We start from the raw sequence: 13,831 nt of genomic DNA on the forward strand, positions 1-13,831 counted from the left end.
ACCGCGTATCGCTCTGCCAGGTCTCGTCTGATTGATTACCTCCGGGCCCGAGGAAGTTCATCTAGTGTTCCAGTACGAGATGTTCTGGCAAGCCGTGATGTCCCCTATATGTCCTTTATCCACCTCTATTTGAAGTCTGTTGATGTTCAGGTTTGGATCTCTTTTTCAGAACTTTTTAATTCCTATCGTCTGCGCCAGATGTTGAAAAACTTGCACCAATGAATGTCCGGACACCTAACACAGCATTACTGGAAGTATGGTGTTAACCGCGGCTTGGAAACCTGGTTTACAATGCTTCCCTGCGGGTCCAAGAAGGACAGGCTGGCGTCCTGCTCATGATGTCATGGAAATGATCTTCCATCTGGCATGAGCCTGCAAGCAAAAATCGCCTTTCCATTTGAATCAATGTATTGTACAAAGATGGCTGACGCCGCTCTAACCAGCGGCTTCACATGGTTAGGGCGAAAATAGGCTCATTACCCAAGGTGAAATTTTTAAATTTCTACATATTTGTTATTTAGGGTGAGCATAAAGCTATTCCAGGAATGACTAGATTTTTCAATAGCGCGAAAAGAACTTTCCGTGGCCATGTATGTAAGTTTACTCTTTTACGCAACGCATTCTGTTTTACACGATCTTCCTAAAATAAAAGATTAAACATGGTAACTGAAACCATCGCCAGCAGACTCTGCACTCCCCTACTATAAATTAGAAGTCATGAATTAAACAATCAAAGCACTTGAGAAATACTCCTTACTGTTTATGTAATTTGCGTTCTGATGAAATCTAAAATAAAGCAACCATCTTTATTCGCTTATGTTGAAGTAACTAGAAGAAAACAAGTTTTTTCAAGCCAAGCAAATTTGGCACTAGAGGGTTAAATATTTTTGTTTATTGACATGTTTTTCTAGTTTTAAGATAGATGCAAACATTTTCGTAAAAAGCATTGTTTCCTCCTTTGTCTATAAACTGAATTCTTAGTTTTAAGATTGTGTAAATTTTCTATAAAAACGACTGGTTTCTCTCTTGTATCCCAAACACACTCACAAAAACGCGACGCGAGACAGGACACAACACTTATTGTCCTTACTAACTTTAAAAAAGGATTAAAAATTACCTTTTTGTAGACCAGTTTCGGGCTCGATGTTGCCCATCTACAGGACGATGTCCGACTGATTACTGGATAACAAATACAATCATACTGCGTGCAGTACTCGTCGAGAAGAGAATTAAAAAACACAAAAATTCACTGAATTTTCAGGTTTGTCAAGTGGAAAAGGGGTGATGATATTGGCGCGTCGTCCTCGTTCATAAGCGCGTGTTCAGCATTGGCTATGTACATTGATTTTCATGCGTTCAGGTGTGCAGCTTTTTGTACAGTTTTCACGAGTTTCGCACTGTCCCAGTCTATTGTGTGATTGTGGGCTATAGTATGTGCTGCCACACTGGAGTCGTTGCCTCTTTCGTGGTCGACAGCATGTTTATGTTCTCGAATGCGGACTTTGAACTTTCGGCGAGTTTGTCCAATATATACTGCGGGGCAATCTTTACAGGGGATTTCATAGTTCCCCGATTTTTAATCGGCTGGAACCTTGTCTTTTAGATTACACAAGAGGTCTTTCAAAGCGTTACCACTTTTGTATGCGACTTTGTAACCATGCTGTTTTAGGACGGTTTGAACGGGCTTAGTAATTTTGGGGTAAAACGGTAAGCAGATTCTACGTTTCTGTTTTTTTTATCCGGCTCTAACGTTGTCGCGTTTTGTCTGTGCTTTTTCCTTTTGTGTTTCCTTTGAATTTTGTCCACAAATCCTTTTTCATACCCGTTCAATTCAGCAGCTTTGTATATTTTATCCCGCTCGGCCTTGAAGTCTTAATTTTTCATCAATACATTGAACAGACGATGGACCATGGAATGGTAGGCTGCTTGTTTTTGAGCGCCGAAATGGTTAGAGTCGGAAGTTATGTATCTGTCTGTAGATGTCGGTTTACGATAGATCCCGAATTTTAGTTTGTTGTCCGCTTTCCTGGTTATCATCAGGTCTAGGAATGGCAATTTTCCTTCTATTTCCTTCTCTACCGTAAACTTTATTGTGCTGTAACGGGAGTTCAATAGGTCAAGGGTCTGTATTAGGTAGCGTTCTTTCACGGCTGCGAAAATGTCGTCCACGTAGCGTCTCCAAACTCGAAGGAAGAGCTCTTCTTTGCCTAAAGCTACCTCGAACTCGCTCAAGAAAACGTCTGCTAGTAGAGGCGAAAGCTTGTTGCCCATACTAAGGCCAAACGTTTGCTTGTAGAACTTCCCTCTAAACGTAAGCTTCGACTTGATAGGGTAACACGCGGCTTCGCTCCAGATGTCGTCGAAGACTTTCCAAGGCGTCAGATACTGGTACGTTTGGGAATAAAGCAGTCACATCAAACGATACCAGAACTTCTCCCCGCCTGGCCTCAAAATCTTTCCTCCTCTATCATTACGTTGAGCGGGTCTTTCGGCTTACTGTTTTTATATTTGCACCTGAACGCATGGGAATCAATGTACTTAGCCAACGCTGAACACACGCTTATGAACGAGGACGACGCGCCAATATCATCACCCCTTTTCCACTTGACAAACCTGAAAATTCAGTGAATTTTTGTGTTTTTTAATTCTCTTCTCGACGAGTACTGCACGCAGTATGATTGTATTCGTAATCCAGTAATCAGTCGGACATCGTCCTGTAGATGGGCAACATCGAGCCTGAAACCGGTCGACAAAAAGATAATTTTTAATCCTTTTTTAAAGTTAGTAAGGACAATAAGTGTTGTGTCCTGTCTCGCGTCGCATTTTTGTGAGTGTGAATCGAGTCATTACGTTGGCACAGCCACAAAAAACAAGTGTATCCCTAATTGTATTTAAAGTTTTAAGATTATTGTAACTTTTTTCCCTAGAAATAATAATATAAAAAAATATTTCAAATTGTAATAATATAATATGTAATAATAAACTTATAATATATAATATAATACAAAAAACAAAAAAAAATCGAATTTGGCGTGCCTATTAAATAAACGAACTAACTAAAAAAATGTACCTTTTAATAATCCGTGCCAGTACGAGGTGCCACATATGTAGGCGTAGTTTCGTTAGATCAAGATCCATATACACAGAGATCTTGGTTTTGACGTTTTCATATTCGACGTCATGTTGCATGTTGTTCTTTGCTACGAAGCTTTCTGCCTTGGTTAAGATGTTGAACGTTATTAGTACGATTGTACCCCATTTGGCATAAATAAATTTAAAGAATGTTTGGTATGGACGGTCATCGATTTTTTTCGGTGAAAATTAAAACAAACTGCATTTTACCGGACGTTTCGACCTACTAACATGTTCAGTCATCCTCAGCGGCTTAATGCTAACAACGTCTACACAATGAACAAACACATTATCAACTTCAACGGTGATGAAAACAAAGCAACAAATTTAAAGAATACTTGCTACCACCTAATGTGACTATGCCGCAACGCTTTCCAAGCATGCAGCCCGACTTCGCTACCGCTTAGTCGGACTAAAACTAACTATAGCCCCTATGTTTGAGTAATCCAGGCAAAGAGTGGATTACAGGTTTGCTTGCGATGTATCGTCGCTTCCAACGCTATAACTAAAAAATATTTGCCATCGTCTAATGTAGCTAAGCCGATTTCCTGCTCGTGCTTATGCCAAATGACCCTTACGCTAAATGACTATTATGCCAAACGTCCGTTATTCCAAATGACCATTATGCCAGTTGACTTTATGCCAAATGACTTTATACCAAATGGCCTCACACCATTAGTAATACTTGCCTCGTATGGTGCAGCTGTATGTATGAGACTACTGTTAACATCAATTCCATTTTCTCCTTGATCAACCCTTCCACCTCGCGCAGTATTTAAAAATACTCGTTGTATATTTTGTTTGTATGCTGTTCGTAAGCGACTGGACTAGGATGATGTGGGCCTTCGACACGTGCCTTATGACACGTAAAAACCTGGATAGGAGATGTCAGGTCAATGCAGTATTTTTTCTGTTGCCAACAAGTGCTCTCATCCGAGAATCTAAAGAATATATCTCAATATTTGAAATTTCGAAAAATTATATGTGAATTTGATGGTTAATAGAAATACCGAAATAACTAGTTATAATCCAATCTTCATGGAGCCAGTTGAGGTTGCTGCAATCGAAAAAAACAGCGTGTGTTTAGTGTGTTCTGCTTCATTCTATTTGTCTTTGACATCGTCCACCAATCTTTTTCAAGTTACCCCTTAATTCTGGAACCTTCTAACAGTAGCATTCATGTACGTTTAAAATTCCAAAGGATGTTCTTTCAAAACTGACAGATCATTATTCAGCTGTAATACTTTTTTTTATTACCACTACAAACATTTTTGATTTTGCTTCGATTTGTATCATCTTATCAGCAACATATTGCAACAAACCTTTTTTGTTGCTCAAAATACTACACATTATTTCATTGTGCACGATTAGTCTATAATGTGATGTGAGAAGTACTGCAAAACCTAACTATGCTCAAATCAGTCAACTGTAAGAGTAAAATTAGATGTTTGTAGAGTTATATATTGATTCTCTGGTAAGTAAGTAGGTTTAATTGCATATTTTGAGCAAGCAACGTGTTCTTCTTTCTAATTTTTATTGTGTTTAGTGTCAAGCGACAAAAATAGATTATAATTTAGGATTCTTTTTCTTGATTTAAATGCCGTACGATTTGTCATCTTACAATGTTCTCATCGCTTTTTCTTTCAAGCGTTTCGAATATTTTTTTATGAAAAAACAAATATCACAATCACATAGTATAATACACTTAGCTAAGTTCAACAGCCTTCAGGTTGCTTCTTTTTTTACATATATTTGCATTAATTATATCACTTTACACCTTCCCTTTTCAGGATAAACAATCATTATAACAACATGACTTGTGGAAATGGATGCGAGGGGGAAACTTAAAAGCTAACAGGTCACGGTGGGCAACCAAAGAGAAAAATTGGTCGAATAAGCCAATCGAGCGGTAAAGGACAAGGTACTTTATAATAGGAATCCAACAACAATAACAACAGGAATGATGATGACAAATACTTAAGGAGTACCCTGCTGTACCTCCCGGTAGCAATTCCGACATACTGGCACTAGACTACCGCTGTTATGGCCGGCCAAAGCAACGGTTTTGTCGATGCAGCGACTGCAGAATACTTCGCCGCACTTCCAACAGTGGTTCTGCTTTAGTAAGAGAACCATTATTGAAAATTGATCAATTCGTCGGTCGGTGGTTGTTGTTTTTTACACGTGGAACATGCAGCAGCAGTACTTACCTTTTTGCTGATCTGATCAAATGGAATTGTACAAGAGGGACAGTTGGCAACACTTCGCAACGGTTTCCACTCGATGGCGACCGAGTTTACCTCATCTGCCACCTGCTGTGTAATAACCGAATTGTCTTTTGCTTCTGTTGACTGCACGAAACCAGTTGAAAATGTAAATGATTATTTTGCGAAACTTATTTTGAACGGTAGGATACGTACATTGAGATTAGAGAAGGAGAAATTGGAAGTCTTGAGAGGGTGATCATCATCCGCACAGGAGAGTTCACTCAGTCTCTTATCGTAATTGTATCGATTGTCGTTAACCTCGATGTTGCGATTATCGACGTATTTGGTTCCTTGTAACCGTCTTGCCGATTTCGAAATCATGTTTTTGAAGCTACTGATGCGCTGTAAATAATACGATAACATTCAAAATCTGCAATGTTCCTCAGCAGAATTGGATCAAAATCTATGATAATGAACTGACAAGATGTAACGTTAAATTTATAACAAGAGTGCTCGTGTCATGCACCAAGTACACATTTTATTTTAACTCATATCTACTTCGTGTGATGAGAAGGTTCTAATTGATTTGGTAAAGTGAGAATATTATTTTTAACGATAACTTTAGGGGGAAAACAATGTGTGTACTTCATCAATGCACGCGATAGGATAGTAGGAAATAGTTCGTTCACATATCACTTCACTATACATGCAGAATACTTCCGAGGAAGAGTATTGATCCTACCTTCGTTAAAAGCTGTACATGGTCATCCAGCGATGTTGAATGGTCCTTGCTGGCCACCAGCAAATCATCCAAGGGCTCCCGTGGATGAATCCCACTCTCAAACCGACTGTACATGCCGCGCCAAAACTTTATACATTGAGGTGCCAGATTGGGCCTGATGGTTTCATCCATTTCCGGTCTGTACAGTGGATTAATGTACTCATTCAAGTGATTTAACGTAAGACCCCACAGCGAAAAAGTCTTTTCCGCCAGTCTCAAATCCAACCGATCTTTCTCGCAGTTACCTACGAATGTTCCATACTGACAGGACATTACGTGGTCATGGAGGATCAGCAGAAAACGTTCGTTGAATTCGAAGGCATCATTTCTTTGCTGCATTAGTTGCCAGGTGCAATCCAACAGCTGCGTGAATACCGGGGAAACCTCTTTCGGGTCATTCTGAATGTGACCGCAACGATCACTGAACTTATGTCCAAACGCAAGCCAGTCTTTTTCGATAAGTGCCTAAATATTAAAAACACATTAAATCTGCGAGTCTAGTATATGAAAATATCAATACTTGCCTGAAATCCTTTGATGGTGCGATAGTAGGGATCTAACATTAGAGCTGCCAGAGAGCACACTTGTGCGGTACGGTCCCATCCATCGGAGCAGTGGACGACAACGGAAATGCCCTTATCCACGGCATTGGCAATAAAACTGCAATTCAATTGATTATAAAATTTTGCAAATGTAAATTTAAAGCAATAATTTTGTTTTTGTTTAATTAAAAAAATGAATGAAATTATTCGACGGGAAACAAATTTCAATAAAATTTGTTTATCGCCGCAATAATTTTTTTTATTGCATGAACCATTTCCAAATATTTTTTTACTCGTCATTGTTATCAAATTCTTCCTTACCTGGAAGTATCCAATATTGATCGAATATGCTTGAGCCAGCCGGATGACTCCAGTGCGCTCAGAAAGCTGCTCATTGTGGGAGATTTTTGTTCACAGCCTATATGGGATTTACATTGAGCATGAAATAGGATATGAAATAAAATCTGTAGTCTATGCGATGTTCAACTCTTCTTATATCTGTATACACCTGTTCTACACATAACTGTCCCATATATAAAGGAAAACCCACATACTATGCTGCCGCTATGCGCATAACTGTCCCATATGTTATGGAATTCCCTATACATATGGGACAATTATGCGTAGAGCGGCAGTATGAAGCAATTATGCGCAGAACGGCAGTGTAGTGCGGTACCGTATTATAAATACTTACATTCAATAACTTTCTGTAGACTGGTTCGCATTGTGTGAATATTTTCTATGCCGAGAAACTGAAATTTGATATTCTCATAGTTGGCTTCATTCTCGTATCCTTTCCCGGCTGCACGATTTGCTATTGCATTTATCTAGCAGAGAAGGGTCGTTGAATAGAAGTGACGAAGATTAAAAAACAGTGGATGAGGTTCTTTAAGACTACAAGTTTGAAATAATTGAAAAGAAAAATTGCAACAGCATGAACAAAAATAATATAAAGAAAGCAAAAACCACCACAGAGCTCGTTAGCATTACGTTATAAAAAGGCAAAAAAACACATCAAAATAATAAATCCTTCTCTTTGACTGGCGCAAATCCAACACTTACCCGAGGCCTGGTGTCAACAACATACATGAACCCGCAGTTGGGGTTCGTTTTTCTGACGGCTTCTAGCATTTGCTCATCCTCGAGACATCGGGCACTGAAGCCCGACAGTGGCTGACTGCAGCGACAGATCGATGCTTTGTTGCAATGCAAGTAGGTCAATGCCGGAAGGCGTCCCTTGGACCGGAAACGAGAACTTCCTAATAACATTGCCGTACTGGTTTCAGTCGGTACGTACAATAACTGCGGATAAGTGTCGCATAATTCATAGTTCTGGTTCAGCGTACACAGACTCCACTGTTCGTTGGGAACGCTCATCCTCTTGAACTCGTTCTCCAACTTGAAATAGTCCCACCCGGTCACCTTTGGTAGCTCCTTCGCCGTGCTGGTGTATTGAAAGCAGTAGAGATTCTTGATGTTAACCGGTTGGTACAGTTTCATCAGTGTTGTGTACACATCATGGCATTCACGTTCTTTCGGGATAACGAACGTGATGGAGAGAAAAGTTTTGCACCGTATCAGCAGCGGCGAGCCGGTCGTGCTGAGGGGAAGCTTCTCTACGCTAGCAATCTGCATGTACAGGACCTGTAAACGAGGATAAACATGTTTTTAGGCAATCTCGCGATGGAAAACACAACTGGATAAATGACATTATGTTAACGTGCTATATATTTTCTGACAGTGTTTCATGTAGTTGACACCCATGAAAAACATGCTCAAAGACAATCGCAGCGATTCAAAAAAGCACAAAATAAAATACCGATAAGTGAAAATGTATTATACGTTAGGGTGGGACAAAAAATAGAATCCAGCTCCGAGCAACTTTTCAGATACCATTTGGGTCCTAGAACAACTGTGCAAATTCTTATCTCGATCCCTGAAACTATATTTTTGCGCCCACTGTTTAAAGTTTACATGGGATTTTGCATGGAAAAACTAACCTTCACAAAATAATTCCTCCGGAAGTCGCCCATTGCTTCCTAAAAATAAATCGTTATGTGGCTTTTATAGGAAATTTAACAAAGAAACGAAGTCTCGAAAACCACGAAACGATCTGACGCTTGAGAAAAAAGTTATTAAGCAGAAACCGATTGATGCTCTGACGATTGATAAAATATTCATTTTTTCTAGCACCACTGCTGTTGGTTTTCCAATTCTATGCAATTTTGTTTTGATCTTCTCTTAATGTGTTTAAATTACTTATCTATGCTGTTTGGCCACTTCGAAAGGGTTTTGGGGGATAAATTGGGGCTTCTTTTGTACATAATAAGAGAAAGTTAAAAAATTTGTATATAATTCGACCGTCAGCAGCAGTGATGCTATGAAAAGTGAAAATTTCATCGATCTTCAGGGCATCAATCGGTTTTTTCTTAATAACTTTTTCCACAAGCATCAGATCGTTTCGTGGTCTTCTAGACTTTGTTTCCTTGACAAATTTCCTATAAAAAACTGTCATCTATTTATTTTTAGGCGATAACGGGAGACTCTTGGAAGAATTATTTTGCAAAAGTAGATTTCTCCATACGAAATCCCATGTAAACTTTAAACCATGGGCGCAAAAATATAGTTTCACCGATCGAACTAAAAATTTACAGAGTTGTTCTGGGAGCTAAATGGGACCCAAAAAGGTTCTCGGAGCGAAATTTTATTTTTTTCATATAACCATGTCCCACTCTATTATACGTATTATGATTCACCGTTGAGTTATTTTTGATAGAAGTAGGCGACGGGAATAGTCCCTATGTTTAATGTATCTTCCTGTCGAGTGCAGTGTTATCGTCTTTGCAAATATTGTGTCCGGGAATTTCGTGTGGCTCAAATAATGGCTGCAATAACCCTTTTTTATTTTTGAATAATTTAACAATATTTGACTAAACCAAATATAAATTATTTCTTAGCGTAGTGGGAGATTCGTATGCGTTCTAAAGAATTGAAATGGTGTTACTCTTTCGATAATTACTCGGCCTATAATTAAGGAATTGTACACTCGCAGATCTTTTTGCATCGTTCCTAACAGATAACACAGGGTGGCCAATGAAAATTATTTTTAAGGAGATCCTTTACTCTCGAGGCTCGCAATCGCAAAGCTTTTTGAGGAAAAAAGCGCGAAGTATCTACTGAATGGATTTTTAATTTCACATTTTCATGTTCACAAATTTTAATTTTAAAGACCAAAACAATATAACCAAATACAAATAATTTGTATTTCATATAACCTTAAAACGTTATTGATTATATTGAGTTCTGTATCAGAGGTGGATGGCGGCATAGTGTGACCTTATGTTCCATAATAATACAGCTTAACAGAGCTTAACCAACCAACTTCCAAGTGTAATTACCGCCATATAACTACAATCGTTAGAATGTCTTGTTTCCTAGAAGCCACCATGTCTTAAGCGGATAATTACCTAGGAAGAGCTTATAGTCAATTCGATTTTTGCTTTGACTTCCCTTCTAAAAGGCACAACTGTCTGTTTGACTATTCTAAAATTGCCGCATGCTTAAGATGCCGATGGTGTCAACAATGTCAAGACAAGAAGCATGGCATCATCTCGTGATGATGGTTTCATTTTATTGCACTTCTTAGGTCAACACTTTCATTCAAAATAGCAGCGCAAACTCATTAAACAGAACCTCTTTTTTACTGCAAAGTAGTAATCATACATATACATAATTTGAGACCTTACTCAAAAAATTGTTATGTAGGGTAAGGTGGGGTAAATCCGACCTAGTAAATGGTTTTGGCTGTAAAATGCTCATTTTACATCGGATCAAGTCGTTTTATATACCAAATTAAAGGTTAGACTCCTGGACAACTTTCTATATATAGCATTTTACTCAGATCTTGGGAATATTTTTAAAAACAAGTCTTTAACGAAAATGTTCATTTTTGCTGTTTTCAAAAATGGTGGGGTAAACCCGACCCCCTATGCTTTTGGTTGATTTAGTGCAGATATTACCCAAATTTTATGGTTTTTCAATGATAAATCAATGAATGTTGTGTTATTGAATTGTAACATGAAGAAAATGGAGTTCAATGTCAATATTGGAATGCCAAAATCACGAGCAGTAGCACGTAATGATATTCTCATTTGCATGGGAGCAATTGCTTAAAGAATACTATAATCATCACGTTTTTGTGTCTTTCGTTTGTAATTGTGAATTATTTTTCATAAAAATAATATAAAATAACAATAAAAATATATTTCAGTTTGATAAATAAACATTTTCTTAGCAAAAAAGCGGTCGGATTTACCCCACTATTTAGACGTCGGATTTGCCCCACCGCGTCATTTTTCATTACGATGCAATTAAAAAAAGTTATGAAAAAGGTTGAACCAAATTCATCTACGCACTTTGTAGGACTTTATTCAAAGAATTTAAATCCACTTACATTTTTTATGCAATCACTTTAACAATCAGAAATATCCTGTAGGCAACAATGCACAAAAGTCAAATCAAAAGTTGTAAAAACACACTTTTTGTCGTTTGAGCATCTCAATGTAGATTAATAAAATGCTGTCATGCCACCATTATGATTATTTTCGATGCTCTACACGACACCATTGATATTAGTTCGCGTAGTGCTTCTGATTTTCGGTAACAGAGGAGGGTCGGGTTTACCCAACGGTCGGATTTGCCCCACCTTACCCTATTTATCAACACTCATACCTTCTCGCAAAGCAATGCAAAGCCAAGACTACTTACACTAAGAATCTTTTCTGATTGGGACTCGAACATATGACCACTGCTTTATGAGTGTATGTTAACCTTCTAAATCCCACTAATCCTAATTCTAATCCCACTGGCTTACGATGGTATTATGGAAAAAAATTCTGCATATGGTCTGGTTATGGGATGTAGTAGGTGTTAGGTCTGCCGATTTTTCCATGACCTGGTTCTGAATGACATAAACCTAGCAGTACACTCAGATTTCAGGTTTTTAAGCGGTTTTTTCGCGTTTTACGAAGTTTACGCGGTCTTTGCAAAAATATTCTAAGTCCTTTTAAACGTAAACAGCTTAGGCGGAATTTTGTCCATTTTAATGCAAAAGACTTAGAAAACTGTCAGAAAAATAGAAGAGACGGATCTGGAAGACCTATAAGGACTTATATGTACCGCGTCTTATATGTATCTAACATATAAGGACTTATATGTACCGCGTCTCAACACTATGGGTCTTGAGAGTGGGTGTCAGAAATTGATTTTTGACGTCATTTTGAAATCCAAGATGGCGACTGCCGGTTAGCGAAGTTCGCTAGGAAACCAATATGGGTGTTTTCGAAAGTTGAAACTGTAGTACAAATAGTTTTAATTAAACAGTTGGACTTATTGGAATTTTAGTAATGTGCTTATTTGAATCAATTCAAACCCCCAACTCACACTCACATCCTTCTCTTCCTCCTCTCACTCTCATTCTCGCCGAACTCTACTGGAGGAAAGCATGAAAATATTTTGAGTTTCGCTGTTTTTTTTTATTAGATGTTATATTGAAAGAAGTTTAGGATGATTACCGAGGTTTTTTATGCTGGAGATAACGCGTCAATTGTAAAATTCATATTGATTAGTTCATAAAGAATTTCGGTGAATTCGCCATCTCGAATTTCAAAATCACGTAAAACATCTTCTAATCGTTAAGACCATTCCGAAAATACCCATATTGTTTAAATGCGGGAGGAGTCTTACAGACCCATATCTTCCATCTTTCCGAAAATCTTATTGTTTTGCATTTTTTTGCAAAAACCGTGTAATTGCGAAAAAACTATTTTAAGTCTTTTGCTGCGGGTTTTTACGTGGATTTTCCAAATAGTGCGATTCTCTTAGGCGGATTTTTCAATTAACGTATTTTTATGCGCGGTACGTACTGCCGGTACTCGCATATCAGTCCCTGCAGTACTGAGAAAAAGATTCAATGTTTTTTGTTCTACGGCTACGAAGAATTGTAAATCCCGGTATTGATGCATAGAATAGTTAAATTACTACGTAAATATTTCTGTGTTACATAAATAAAATCAAAAATCTTGTTCTTCATGTGAAAACCGCTGAAACAAGCTATATGGGACGCATATATGCGAGTACTTTTGTAGTCTAACGCAAATGTACTCGCATAATAGTCCCACATGCTTATCACGCTAGTTTTGTTTTTCGAGTGTATTGAAAGATTTTGTGTGTTCGTTTGAATTAAGGTGTCATAAAATAAGTATACGAGTTGTAACTACTGTTAATCAATGTATGATCGCTCTTAATGTAATAAATTGTAGGATAGTGATCTTGATAGTTAATATTTGGGCACTCAATTCGACCACTAAACGATACTAGTACTGGAAATTTTTCGCTTCGAGCATTTTTTTTAGAATCATACCCAATCGCAAAATTGGAATATTCTACAACTTTTTGTTAAGTAGATGATAGACAATTGTTTTGGAGTTTTTCTGATGGTGATAGTACTTCACTAGCCGCTATTGGCACCATCTTCGAAACTATTTATGAACGAATTTCATTCTTCAAGCATTTTAGATGATATATTTTTCCGATCTGTATATTTGCAAAATGGTTTATTTAGTAGGTGTCAGTTAATTAGGTTAATAAGAATTTGCTGCTGCCACAGATAAACAGACATAACACTCTAAATATCACCATCTCTCACGTTACAATTTCGAAAATGTGTTAATGTGCAGGAACTACACACGCAGCACTGTGGCGCTACTATTCATCTTGTGATGTATGACGGAAAATAACACTGCTATAGTAGGTGCAAGTTTGTTTTGAGTCAAAAAGGAGAAAGTGCAAACATTAGAAAATCTTTTTTTTTCTGTTCCTAGGGGATCAACGGCGTAATTTATAGAATTTAAATTCTTATAAGCAAGAGCAGCGGATTTTTACGCAGATAGCAAATCGTACAACAGTAGCGGATTGGACCGGGCTGCAATTCGGACGACAGTAGCAGACGATTGAAAGGTACCAGCTGTCTCGGAACAGACAATGGAAAAGCCTATACCGGATGACGACAACGACATCCGTCAGACGAAACAAGTTTGGGCGATCTCCACTACGGAAATTGAATATTTTATTATTCTTAAAGTTCATGCATACTCTATAAGTAGTAGGTT

General features: G+C 37.9%; 1 protein-coding gene across 2 annotated transcripts in view; it reads right to left on the reverse strand.

Moving 5' to 3' along the window:
• Positions 1–4,359: 4,359 nt before the first annotated feature.
• LOC131691841 (myotubularin-related protein 8) overlaps positions 4,360–13,831 on the reverse strand; it is a 35,994-nt gene continuing 26,522 nt past the window's right edge. The window contains exons 3-10 of one of the 2 annotated variants that reach the window (XM_058978514.1): positions 7,725–8,306; positions 7,357–7,489; positions 6,984–7,080; positions 6,645–6,780; positions 6,082–6,585; positions 5,553–5,741; positions 5,343–5,483; positions 4,360–5,247 (exon numbers count right to left, since the gene is read on the reverse strand). In XM_058978514.1, the coding sequence (XP_058834497.1) occupies positions 5,110–5,247; positions 5,343–5,483; positions 5,553–5,741; positions 6,082–6,585; positions 6,645–6,780; positions 6,984–7,080; positions 7,357–7,489; positions 7,725–8,306 (1,920 nt within the window). In that variant the 3' untranslated portion in view covers positions 4,360–5,109. Of the gene's footprint in view, positions 5,251–5,342; positions 5,484–5,552; positions 5,742–6,081; positions 6,586–6,644; positions 6,781–6,983; positions 7,081–7,356; positions 7,490–7,724; positions 8,307–13,831 lie in introns of both variants that reach the window. The other variant, XM_058978513.1, reaches the window with a different exon arrangement.

This window comes from Topomyia yanbarensis, chromosome 3 (assembly GCF_030247195.1).
Source record: "Topomyia yanbarensis strain Yona2022 chromosome 3, ASM3024719v1, whole genome shotgun sequence".
Taxonomy (NCBI): Eukaryota; Metazoa; Arthropoda; class Insecta; order Diptera; family Culicidae; genus Topomyia; species Topomyia yanbarensis.